Here is a 13,290-nt window from a genome sequence, read left to right on the forward strand (position 1 = left end):
AGATAAAAAACAACTGCAAAGGTTGAAAGGAAAAATGCCTTTGGGAGCTGAGAGTACAGGGTCTGGTGGAGATGGACAGGCTGTGAGTCATGACAGAGACACTCCCACACTAACACCAAAGATCTCCAAGGCTGGAGCCTGATTTTTATCAGGTGTTTATATCCCAAGAGCTTAGCACATAGCAAGGCCCAGAGACCAGGAAATAAGGAGGAGGAAATGAAAGACTGAAAACCAAAATGACTCCTTCCAGCTAATCCCCTGGAAGTAACTTCAGAGGCAAGAGCTTTTGGACAGAGCTGAGTGGAGAGCACATCGCAGGGCTAGGGAGCAACCCTCTGAGCAAGGATGGGCTGTCTCTGGCCAGGGATTACACTGTGTGGGCTTCTTGGAGTAAAGAAGGGGTTTCTACACCCCCATAAACACCTGGCACATCTGAATAATGCCACAGCTTTCCCCTTAGATAAGCATAAGCCAAGTGCAGCTTCTCAACCCTACGGAGAGCAGGCATATTTTAATATAAAGTTTCTGCAGGTTTTGAGTGGGGCTTTGCCGTCCTATTAACAGGACCAACAGCTTCACCCTGGGGGCTGAGAAGGCCCCACCCAGCCCACCACTGTACTCAGCATCCCCTCCACCCAGCAGTCCTGCAGGGCCAGGCTGGGCAGGCTCGGCACACACCAGCAGCAGTTACTGACCGGATTTCGCATTGAAATGGCTGGAGCTGATTTTAAGCTGTGATGTTGCTGCTTTCAAAAAGATGACTAATTTTGTGCAAGAAACTAATTAACATAATAAACTAGTCTAGACTTCAGACGTGATCTCAGGCTTCTAATTTGCTTTTGCAAGCTCAGGATCTTTTTCCTTCCCTTTACCTTTAGAAGCAAAAAACCCCCTCTTTTCTCTCTACAGGAATAAATCAGGTGAGAGATGTCTGGATTGCTCCAAGACACTTGGGACAGTGGCCAGCATAAACCCACATGTGCCTGTCCTGTCCTTTCCCCCTACCCAGCTCAGAACCAGGCTTCTAAGGATCCATTTAAGGCTTGGGGTGGGCAGCACTTGACATCTTGTGCAATCCTCCTGGCCCTGCCAGCTTCTTTGTGAAAAGAACACGCCGGCTCAGCCGTGCTCCCCAGCAATAGCAGAGGAGTGCGCCAACAGCAGCAGGTTGTAACAATAAGAAGTTCACATGGGGAGGGTTCCTGTGCTCCAAATAGCATCTGATTTATGGGACTAATAAACTATCTGTATATTTTCCAAGATTGCAAAGCAACCAGAGCATGCTAAAGGCAAACAGACAGCTGCATTTTATTGTATTTGTTTAAATTAAAGGGGTCCAATTTTGCCACTGCAGCGTGACTGCAAGAAACCACACATCGGTCCTTTGGAAAGCAAAGCTTCCTCTGTCATTTTTGCTGGCTTGGCAAGCACCAGCCCATTTTAAAATGTCACCCCAAAATTCTCATTATTAGAGTCTATGAAGAAGGAAACTGAAATCAAACTCGAAATTCACTGCAATGGATTTGTGACACTAATACTTAGTGACCCCATATGAAATCAAATACCCCCTACATTCGGTGCCACAAACTAATGTAGCAAGTGGCAGCACTTGCCCCAAACTGATCACAGCCAGGACACTGCACCATTAAAATGATACTACCGACAACCACAGCCTTTCCAAGCCTTTACTCCCAAGACAAGCAAGTCCATTTCCCCGCTGCCTGTGCACTCCACCCAAGACTTAAAACCTTATCAAGAAAGAAATGGTGGACAGAGGCTTCTTCAGCAAAAAGAGATAAGGCATAAACTGCTACCTTAGGATCTACTAGTGCTCCAGCCTTGATAAGGTATTTCACAGTTTCCAGATGGTTGTTTTCTGCTGCTTCCATCAGTGGGGTCCTCTGGTCTTCAGAGCAGGTGTCTATATTAGCACCAGCCTGTTAAGAGGCAAAGGCAAATACAAGGACAGTTATAATCATTACTGGTTAGCAGAGGAAGGATGTGGGAGTAGAGATTTGGTAGCAAGTTTCTTCCTGAAATTTAGCCATATTAAGCAGGGGAAAAAAAAAAGAGGAAAGAAAGCAGTCCAACTTCACCTGTTTTGGAAAGCAGCACACACTGCCTGCCCTCTCTCCTGCCTTCTATAGCCAGTAACCAGGGCATAAGGAAGCCAAGAGCTGGTACTAAATAACTGTTGTTATTAATGGATTTTGTACTGCTATTTTCTAGATATTGTTTATGTAACAGTTTGGAAAAATCAGCTTCCTCCTTTTTCCAGCAGCTTTGTTTTCCCTGGTCTATCATTTCTATGGACACAAACAAAAACAACCAGCTCTTCCCAATGTAACAAGCTGTAGGAACAACTTGCTGATTGCAACAGAGGTAGGAGCTGTAAAAAAAGTCCTGGAGATTAGCTAACTATTCCTGTTGAAGTCAATGGTAATATTTCTACAGAGGTCTCTGAGCATATGTTCAGTTCAACATGGAGTGCCTTGGACCAAAATCTTACTCTTTCCCAAAACACTACTGCGTCATCTATCTTGCCTGCTTTAACTCTTTGGCTTAGCTCAGTAACCCACCCAATACTTAAAACCAAAAGACAATCTCAGAGACAGCACAATTCTTGGCAAGCCACGCATGCATATATATGCGTGAAGCACAGACCTGTTTACAGCAGCGACACGCTGACTCAGGTTCACCTGGTACAAGAAGTTGGCCCCATTTCTTCCAGGTGCCTCCCACTGAATGCATTTGTTTTGACTACTTTTAAATAGCTAGAGCTATTTAAACCAGACCAGAGAAGAGGCATTTCGAGTTTAACAAGCTGGGGACATTCCCAGCCAAATACTGTGCTACTGCAATAGCCAGACATCAGGGAAGAGACAAGAAGATGAAAGATTTTGGAAACAAACCAACCCCACTGATACTCAATTCAAATTGTTTGTAATATCTCACAAATTTTGCTCCTTTTACTCATATGAGTCATTACGTTGTCTTCACTTGCAGTAATTTAAGTGAGTGAGGGCAGCTGGGTAGGCCCATAGCTCCCTCTTCAAACAGCACTTTGAAAGCCTCTGACTCCAGACACTGAAATGCAACATGCCAGCAGGCTCATTTTCAAAGATGTGGCATTGTTGCTTTCCCAAAAGCCCTTTAAGGTTTCCCAGTCACACAGGATAAAGAAAACTTACTTCCAGTCACTCCAGACAATGTATGGCAGTACAAAAAAGAAAAACTCTAACTTTTAAAATCCTTTTTTCTTCACATCATTTTGGAGCAGGTTCAACAAGAGCACCCCTATGTCTTTGACCATCTTCCCTCAATTAGAACCAAATCTCAGACAATAAGCCAAACTTGCATGTTTCCTTCTCTCCTTTTCAAATGCAGGACATTTACACTGCAGAGGAAAATCCTGCTGGAGCTACTCAGGTTTTGACAGAAGGGAAGACAGAGTCTGCTAGCTTCCAGGCTCCAGAGCCTACCTGCCTTCATTACAAAGAACAACTTGGCAGCAGCTTGCAGATCACCTGCAGTCTGCCAGTGGTCAGCCTGTGCTGGCACATCTGGCAATGCACTGCTCTGCTGGGTGTGCTTAGGCATATAGGTTCCCACATGCTCCACAGTGCCCTACATCGAAGCTTCACATGCTCATTGCCCAGAGAGTGAAGCTTGCTTGGAGAACAGCCTAGAAAGACAGCTTCAGTCATGTCCTCTAAGACCTCATGTTACTCTCCACCACTCCTCCCTTAGGAAACCCTGAGAGCGAGGAGGTTTTTTATAGGAGAGATGTTTCACTGCTGATTTCCAAGTGTGCTTTAGCCATGTGGGGCAGGAGACCAAAAACCACAGAACACTGCTTGTACAGAGAATGTAGTGGAGACAGACCTGAATCAGCATATGGCAGATGTCCACATGGCCAGACTCGGCAGCAGCATGGAGAGGGGTTCTCTTACTCTGATGCTCCATTTTAAAATTAGGGTCAATTCCATCCACTGAAAAACAGAGCAGAGATGCTTTCAACCACAATTCAGAGATTAGAGAAAAGCATAACAGGAGAACCAGGTCTCAGCTAAAGGCTTTTAAAGGACGGTTTCCCAGCCCATCCTCAGCCCTTCTCACGAATCACTACACATTCAAGCCAGAAACCTCTCAGGGTAGTCCCATGGACATTCGATATGCAACAGCCCTCAAACCAAGAGCTTCAGAAACACCATGGAATTTAATACCTTTAAGGCTTTACAATTTCTACATAGGCCATCTCTCTCAGATTCACAATTCACCATCTCTCAGTGCAACAAAACCAACAAACACTATACAAAGATAAAAAGAAAAAAAAATGCTGCTTTGTTTAAAGCAACACAGAAGTTGGAAAAAACAACAGGTCAGTACTACCTGGCCTTTTTGTCTCACCACTATTAACTGCAGTTAATATTAGTGATCCTCATTGCATTCCCGCAAACACAGCGCTACAAAGTGGATGGAGCCTCTCCAGTTAACACAAGCTCAGGATCTGGCCAGAGATTCTCACAGCTGTGCAAAGACTGACAGATGATGATGACAGCCAGACAAAGATGTCTGGGCATGATAACATGTTGCATACGATGAGGCCATAGTTAAATATCAATGAATAACATTTTTGTGCTATTGAAGACACGAACAATGAAGCCAATGCTTGCTAGAAGAAAAAAGAAGAATCTGATAAATGAAAAGAACAGAAAGCGTCCAAAAATGTACTGCAAAGTACTGGAGTGGAAAGGAAATGATCCCAAGGAAACACTGTGTCCTTCAAAGGGGGAGATTCCTCAAGAATATTTGCTGGTAAAAACAAGCTCAGTAGCTCAAAGTCACCTGGTGACAGACAACCATGCACCCCCAAAACAAACCCTGCGTATTAAAGGGCTTTTCCTTTCTGTTCTCTTGCTGATGGGTCTCAGCTTCAGCTGACTCCCATCTTTTTACCTCTCTACTGGATGCAAATACCTAACTATCCCATTGCACAGAGAGGAAAAGTTCTGTCAGACTGGAAAAATCACATGTAGGTCATGTGGAGACAGAAACAGCTTCTCTGGATAAAACCATGCCCAAATGCAGAAAACAAGTTGGGAGCAGGTCCACGTTTCACAGAAAGATGAAGCCATTTCCAATGACACATCACTTGCAAAAGTGGCTTTCTCCTCCAACTCCACTCACAAGGGGCAGTGGGGAATATGACGTGCCGCCATGCTGGGAACTGGACTCTGGCAGCTGCCTGGCAGGAGCTGGGAGTACTGCCAGACATGCAATGTCCTGGGAAGGAGCCACCTACCTAACATAAGCAGGACTTTTTGCAGCTCTCCTTGCCTCGCAGAGAAGTACAACTGCTTTGGATGGAACCGCAACTTCTTGGGTCTGCAGGAGTGGGGAAAAGAGGCATGATTAATACTCACCAAGGAACACTCCCAGCATTTCACCCCACCCCACTGCTACCCCATGTGCATGACAAAGTCTGTTCCTATGGTACAGCTCCAGAGTGCCAGCAAAACACAAGATCAACAAGTCTCCAGAAGGAGGTCTTAAAACTTCCAGCTCTAACCACAGACAACCTTGTTCTAATGAGGGCTGTAGCTATCCAGTGCCACTCATCAACAAATTCTGGGTCTTACTACTGTAAACAGGAACTCTAGTAGTTACAGCTGCAGTCAGAGGGCCAGTGAAAAACTAAATCCTCCAGACAAATCAATAAGACATTTAGAGCTATAACTGTTCTCTTGAATCAGTAATCTGTTGGGGGTGACAAATGACTGAAGTGAACAAAGAAAGGTCTGAGTGGGGCCAAAATCCAGAGAAGCTAAATCTCAGTTTTCTCTAGGTTAAGTAACTTTGCTGGGAGCTGGAGAGACCCAGCAGTCTTTTTCTTACTTTTCGGAGTCCAGGGCAATCAGGGCACTTTCCAGAGTTTCTTTAACTGGTCCCTGGGTCAGGCTAGTAGTAGGCTTTGGAAAAACTGAAGACCCAGCCATGTCAAACCCTTCAGCAGCCGAACTTTCTGGCTTGTCTTCCTCTGACAACCGCGTCCCAGTGCCACTGGAGAGAAAAAATGAGAGACAGCCAAAGCACAACCATTAAAAATACACAACAGTGTGTATCTTATGCCAAAGAAGGAAAGGAAATGCGTTTTAAATACAGATAAGCATAAGTGAAATTGAAACACAAACCAATATATTCTACAGCCTTTTCAGTAAGAACTTGCCCCAAAAAGGAGTTGCACTGCCCTTTGATTACATTTTGATGTACTCTGTGCTACAGGAAACCCAGGAACATGGAGCAAGTTGTAAAAGCCACCAGAACAAGATCAGATCAGACGGGAAGTCAGAGCACTGTTCAATGCAGGGATGGCTTGATTTGTGTTTTCCTCTGTGTTTTCATCCTCTCTTTATACTTGTGCCCATTGGTGCAAGTCAGGAGCTACAGCTAGGTACTGCATGAATTTCCCTGTCACTTGGCAGACCTGGCAACATCAACTCATTCCACTATTATTCCATTCCTAACAATAAGAGGAAGGAATGGTTTTAAATCCTGAAACCCTCCTATCTTCATAGCTCACCCTGTGGCTGCTGCGCTCTTCTCCAACACAGCGAGCAACACAAAACACACTTACAGATTCCTGCAGCTTTCAGAGCTGGACCAGAAAGCACTTTGCTCCACCAGGAAGAGAACAAGCATTCAAGTGCAAAGTAAGGTCTGGCATGAGGTTTGAGATCACCACGTGCTCCCAAGCTCACCTCCCCGTTGTGGTGTCGGCTCTTCCTTCCACAGCTGCTGGTTTCTGCTGCTCGTAGGTCAGCGACACCGTTGAGGTTGTGTCTGCTTTTGCTATTGTCACCTCCTTTGCCTTGGAGGCCTCTTCCCCGCAGTGTGGGCAGTAGCTCATGTCGTTAACCTGGGAGGCACAGTTCTTGTGGAAACGGTGGGAGATGCTGCTCTCCGGCTGACACTCCATGAAAGTGCCCTAAAAAAACCACATAGAAGAAATTCACACCTTGGTCACTATGTGCCTTACCCCTTCTACATGCTTCATCCGCAGATCTCTTAAATACTTCATTCACCACCACTCTTGTCCCTAGCGCTTCCAATACAGTAAGCAAGCACTGCCACTTCTTTAGAAGAGAACAAAAACCAAGGTAACAGGGAAAAAACTCACTTGGTTAGGGACTGCAAAGCAAATTTTTTAATTGTGTTTGGGAAACAGAACCAAGAAGTCCCAATTTCCAGCTCTTTCCTCTAACGCTTGAAGTTCTTGCTTATGTTTCTAGAAGTGCCAGTGTACTGTAAGGACGCCCCCAAAACTGGAAAAGAAAACTTCAGACCTCTGTGCTGAGCGAGCATTAGAACTACCTAACAAAGCTGCGCACAAACCATCCAAGGACCTACATGAATGTAATTAAATCAGCTGTTAACACCAATATAACCTAAAGTATGCGACTTCTCTGCTTGAACCAGCCCCATATGCTCTTTAACCCCAATAAAGTGGCTGACTGCTCATTCAACAAACTTGGGCAACTTTTCTTACAATTATTTTCCCTTTCCAGCAAAGTCCTTCAAACTGAACTGAAGGTACCCCAGAATTCATTGCCCTGTGATATTAGTGCTACTTGAAGCCCTACTGTGCTCTGTGTTACTAGTGACGGATAGCACAGACAAACACTCCCAGGTTCACCTGTGTGAACTACGACACATCCCTGAGAGATGTACGAGCATGTAAGGAAAGTCTAGTTAAAACCCACTCTTCTGAATTCGCGGTCCTCCCAAGCAATCTAATTAACTCTATTTCAGCTTTGCAAAAATGCCTTTAAGTGTCTTGAGGATTTTATCTTTTAAATGATCTTTGACTCAGTATGAAAGCCCAGGATGGCTCCATTTATTACAATAATGCTTGAGACTACTGTAGCATCTGTCATTGAGTCATCTTGAAGAACACTAGCATCAGACAATTAAGCCTCCTCATCACCCTCTGAGGCCCTCAATTGGTGTTTTTCAGCTTTACCAACAGGGAAACTAGGACGCTGATGACTTAAAGGACTGGACCAACGCTATTAAAAGCCTCGGTGGCAGAGGTGGAAGAAGCAGCAGGAGATCTCAAACACTGCCTTGTTCCAGTGCCATCACTCAGGTTTCCCATCTAAACCATCATGAGCCGGTGGGGCGACACAGATGTGCGTACACAGATTCATTTACAAACCAGCTAATACAATTTTTGATGCGATTGATCTGTACAGAGAAAGAAAAAAAAACCCCTTGTTCCAAAGAAATTCCTACGGCAAGACTTCCACCGTGTGAAATCCCAGAGAAAACCCTTCAGTAACACCCCTTGGGGTCTCCAGGAAGATAAAGGTGACTATTGCAGCTACCCTCACACACATTCGTGTTGAAAACACCACCTGATGTGCTGTGGAACGAGGTGGAGCTGATGCCAGGTAGTCAGTAAACCCCTTTAGGTACCATCTCCACCTTCAGCTCTTCCAGCTACTGCAACAGGTACCCCCTTCCCTAGATTGAGAGCACGGACTTACTGCAGTGCAAAAGTATCCACAGCCAGGGCAACACTGGTGTTTCACCATCCTCCCTCTATGGTCCTCACACAGCACCAAAAGCTGGACTTTGTTAGACGGGCGCATCAGTTCATACTTAACCACACTGTTTGTGCATCGGCCCAGCTGGAACAGGAGAAATTAAAGGAAATGAAATTACTGGAGACCAAAACACTCTCTGTGCTTGTGCGGAGGAAGATTTTGCACACTGCCTTGATGAGCCCTGGCTTTTTCACAGCAATTCAGATGTGTGCCAGATAGCATTAGCAGTGCAGCAGGAAGCTGTGAAAGCTGCTCTCACAGGAAGAAATGCATCATTTACTAACTAACATGCATGTGGACCCCGAGTCGTTTGCTCTTTGCAAGAAAAAAAATCGTAACTGGAAATACGCAACAGCCAAGCAGCGGCAGAAGGGGCAGTCCCATGGGCCTGACTCACACAACATACACTCTCCTTTTGCCAGGAAGAGCGGGTGTCGGTGACCAAGAGAACAAGACCATACGCACTAAATCTTGTTACTGTTCAAAAGTATAAGTCACAGGAAGATAAAGGGAAAAATAATTGCTCTTCACTGCCAGCGAAGTTATCGTCTGTACTGGTTCCAGCACTGGCCCCTGCCCAGACCACAGGGATGAATAGCCAGGCTTTCACGAGAGCTCAGCTAAAGTCACATTTTGAGCACATTTTCCGAAGGACTTGACCAATGTACAGCTCTGGGCTTAAAAAGCTATCTTCTCATGCACCACCTTGTTCTGTTAATGACAGCAGGCTCCATAATTGGGGTTCACTTTTCCCGATCAGTGTTACTCATTCTGCTGCATCAGAAGGATCAGCGCTTCTTTCTGCTGCCCCCATTCATACATCTATGACATTCTCACATCCCCGTTGCCACCTGCTAGCATGACGCAACCCTGTTTGGGTTCTGCAAGTTCCTCTTGATAATAACCTTGCTTTTGCCAGATGCTTGGCAAAGGACATTTATAAACTAGAAATATAAACGTGAAAGGCTGCTAGAAGGAAACATCCCTACTGAAATCTGTGCATGGTTTACTGTGTGCTGCCACCATGAGCAGAGGAGTCAGTCAGGAACACGGTGCCTGCTCATCACCAACAGGCTGTCCCTCTGGTCTAGCTAAGGTTTGATTTGCTGCTTTTTCTCAACAAAACTAGACTTTCTCTCTAATTTTCTTAAACTCCACTTCTGCAGAATCAACACCCCTACAGAAAAAGAAAATGGATTTAACCTAGGCTCGTCATTCACTCCTAGCATCTCTAATTCAACTTACCCAAATTCCAGCTGCAAAGTCTACCTGTGGTTGTGACGCCTTGGCTAGACTGATCACCGTTAACACACAGAGCCCAGAGGCTGCAGGGCTGGCAGGAGAGGACCATTGCATTGATTTTTACTTATGAGCTGAGGAAATTTGATTAACACCTGAAAAGCTGCACTGTCCGTGTGAGGAAGTCCCTGCATTATTACGTCATGCTATATTATTTGTTAGAAACTCTAAAAAAAGTACGAAATGATTAATTGCTATTTTCCAACCATTAGAGAGTACAGCACGGTGCTCATAACTATTTATAACATCCTCCAAGGACATGACAGTCTGGAGAACCCACTATTCACATGTATAATATTCTTATAACATCTATGAGTCACTTATCCCATTATGAAAAAGTATCTAACATAAAGCATGGCCTTTGCTATTCCTTTCTCTGATTTATCCAGGGACAGAACTGTCAAACCACCATCTACATGAGAAGGAACTCTTTCAAATACCTTTTGTTTATTTAGAAGCCCTGGGGTCCCCCTCTCTCCTACAAGGCTCCAGGGCATTCTCTCTTTAATGAATCAATTTTGCCATGCTTTGGAAGTTCCTTTCTCTATAGGTACCAGCATGTACTAACAGAAGCAGAGCTGGGCTGCAAATCTGATTATCTCTTTCTCCCTCCATCCACCCTTCTCCTGGGATCCCACAGGAGAACTAGGGATATTCTCACTCCTTGTCCTACTACCAGCAAGTATCAGAGCGCTGCAGTGTGACTGCAGCTGAGGTGAAGCTTAAAAGAAACCCAAGTGCCTCCCAGTAAAAGGAGAGTCTACTGAGTCTGTTCCTGTTCCGCAGTCTCACTTTCCAGACTCTGGGAAGGAGTCACTTCTGCCACTTACTTCCACACTTCTGGAACCAGGAGAGCCCAACTAGCCCAGCTGCAATCGACTGAAAGGCATCGAGTGCAACCGTTTTCGTCAGCCAGACCTGGAGGCTGCACAGGGCTGCCAGGACATAGGAAGCTTTCTAAGAGAAGCCTCTTGGGGGAGGAGGAGAGAGGAAGACTGGGGCAGACTGAGCCGGCGGAGGGCATGCCAATTTCCCAAAACTCAAGAGCTGGCTACAGAAAGGTTTGCATCAGCTCCTTCGTAGTCAAGGAAAACCAGCTCCAAGCTTCCTCTGACTGGATTTTCTCACTTTGATGCATGCTAATGTGTTTTAGCCCACTTGGCCTGAAGCGTGTCTGTTACATAAACCTGATCCAGCTGCACAGGCCAGGACAATCGGGAGAGATCCACCCAGCACCTCTCCAACTGCAGACCACACCACCGCCTCCCTTCCAAGTGGCTTCAACCCGACTGTGCAATACACGCAGAGTGCTGGGGCCCTCAGCTTAGCGAGCAAGGTGTTTGCCCTGCCATTCCCGCACACCAGTAGGTTCCCAGTCTAGCAGGCTGCAGAGCCCCTGTGTGACCCGACACATGTTCCCGGCACAGCTTTTTGTTCTTTGTGTCTTTGTCCTCAGCAGAAAGGTCTGCGAGAAGCTGAAAGACAGGCTCCTACCTCGTTATCAACACTCTCCGTAGCCATGCACTGGTTGTTGGCTAGCGTGGTGATCTCTCTGCTTTTGGGGGTTTCCATTCGACAGCTACAGAGGGGGACTTCCTGGAGACCATCTACTTCCATTGCTTCAGGACCATTGGAAAGACCTGGAGTACAGAAGACCAGTAAATCAACTCTGAAACTCTCTTCCAGGAGAAAGGATGCAGTCCATCAACACCACCCACGTCCTCTGGCATCTTCCCATTCCATGTCCTGAAACGCTTTCAAGGCATTATCTAAACCTGGCAAAAAAGACCCCTTTCTTACATCAGATGGAGTTTGCAAAAGCATCCTGTACTTTCCTAAGTCCAGCCACGTTACAGATGACTGTGCTGAAATCAAGAACAGCAAGTTAAGAACAGTTTACTCTGAGAAAACCTCAACAAGGAAAAGCAACAATGAGGTACGGATTTTTTATCAGCCTGTCTCTCCGCCCCACCTGCCCCACAACACTGTGCTCTGGCACCAGAAAATTTGTAGGAAACCACCCAGAGTTGGAAATTTGAATAGTTAGTGGAGTGATAAATAGAGAAGATCAGGAAAGCGCGAACTTCTATTTGCAGAGGCTTATTACACAGATGGGAAAACAAAATTCCTGGGACTGTTTGGTCTCAGCCAACCAAGAATTATTTATTTTGGAAAGAGAACAAACCAGGGAAAAGAAAGCAGCAAGATGCTCAGATGTTCTTGCCTTCTCCTCATCTCTTTCTCTCAGATTTTGAACATTTTCAAATCTATTTAAAGGTGGATAAAGGCCTTTGAGGGGGCTCACTGCCAGGTATGGGGGCACAGCATGAATGCTCCTCTGGATTCAACTCAATCACTAGGTTACCCGTAATTGCAAAACACTGGGCTAACGACAAAGGGGTTGCTTCTACACTCCTACACTCCTATTCTAATCCTACACAGTCATAACATCTCTTTGCAATGTTTTCAATACGGAAGCAAACCCTCACACATTTGACTTTGGATCGGTTCACCCTGAAGTGTTCCAAGCTTTCCCTACCCAAGCCTGCTATGGGATTGAGTCTCAGTGAGAGGGAAGCATGCTGCTATTTTTTAAGCTTTTGAAAGGAGAGTTATTTTGCTGCAAAGTTTCAAAGATTAACTTCATTGCTAAGGGAGATCCCTCTTTAGCTGCCCTGGCAATGGCAGCACTCCCCCCTGCAGCATCCTGCCCATGCCTACGACCCTATCAGCCGAAGCACAAGCCCCTTTCATCTTGTAAGGAGTTTCCTTTAGCCAACAGGTTGCAAGACCAAGCCTAGAGGGATGGGATATTTCAAGACATACAAGCAGAGGGAAAGTCCTTGCAGTTTTCATGTAAAATCCTGTCAAGACCTTAAAGGTTTAAGAGCTTTCTCTAGGACCGCAAATCACAAAGCTCATTCCTCGCCTTCTGAACTGTCACTTTCATAATCTTTTTGACATCCAGAGGCTCTGGTGAAAGCATCCCTCGTCCATCCTGACCCTCCCTCGGTGGCGAACACTCCCTCCCGCTCTTTGATGTGCCTCTATCGAAAGAGCCAGACAACCTTTGAAAGTGAAAGAGCAACGGGGGACAGACGGCCGGATCCAGGTTAGCCAGGAGACACTGGATCCAAGGCAGGTTCAGCACTGGGAACAGCAGCCGGGGGTGAGCACCCAGGAACCACCACTGGTCCCCCCTCTTCCCAGGGCTGAACAAGAGGATCCTGCGGGGCAGTGGCAGCGGTCTGGGGAGACGCTACATCAGCATCCTTCAGGGAACGGAGGGGAGCTGCCGAGCGGGCCGGGCGGGCACCTCGGACCCCTCGCTGGGCATCCTCCCCAGCCACCGCCCTCCACCCGAGCCGGGCTCCCCATCCCC

General features: G+C 46.1%; 1 protein-coding gene across 3 annotated transcripts in view; it reads right to left on the reverse strand.

The window, feature by feature from the left end:
• EHMT1 (euchromatic histone-lysine N-methyltransferase 1) overlaps positions 1–13,290 on the reverse strand; it is a 123,179-nt gene that overhangs the window by 19,705 nt on the left and 90,184 nt on the right. For 2 of the 3 annotated variants that reach the window (XM_010571035.1, XM_010571034.1), the window contains 6 exons: positions 11,403–11,548; positions 6,762–6,988; positions 5,899–6,063; positions 5,306–5,388; positions 3,886–3,992; positions 1,815–1,937 (listed from right to left, as the gene is read on the reverse strand). In XM_010571035.1, the coding sequence (XP_010569337.1) occupies positions 1,815–1,937; positions 3,886–3,992; positions 5,306–5,388; positions 5,899–6,063; positions 6,762–6,988; positions 11,403–11,548 (851 nt within the window). Of the gene's footprint in view, positions 1–1,814; positions 1,938–3,885; positions 3,993–5,305; positions 5,389–5,898; positions 6,064–6,761; positions 6,989–8,549; positions 8,694–11,402; positions 11,549–13,290 lie in introns of all 3 variants that reach the window. The other variant, XM_010571033.1, reaches the window with a different exon arrangement.

Source organism: Haliaeetus leucocephalus, unplaced genomic scaffold (assembly GCF_000737465.1).
Source record: "Haliaeetus leucocephalus isolate CR32 unplaced genomic scaffold, Haliaeetus_leucocephalus-4.0 Scaffold306, whole genome shotgun sequence".
Classification (NCBI taxonomy): Eukaryota; Metazoa; Chordata; class Aves; order Accipitriformes; family Accipitridae; genus Haliaeetus; species Haliaeetus leucocephalus.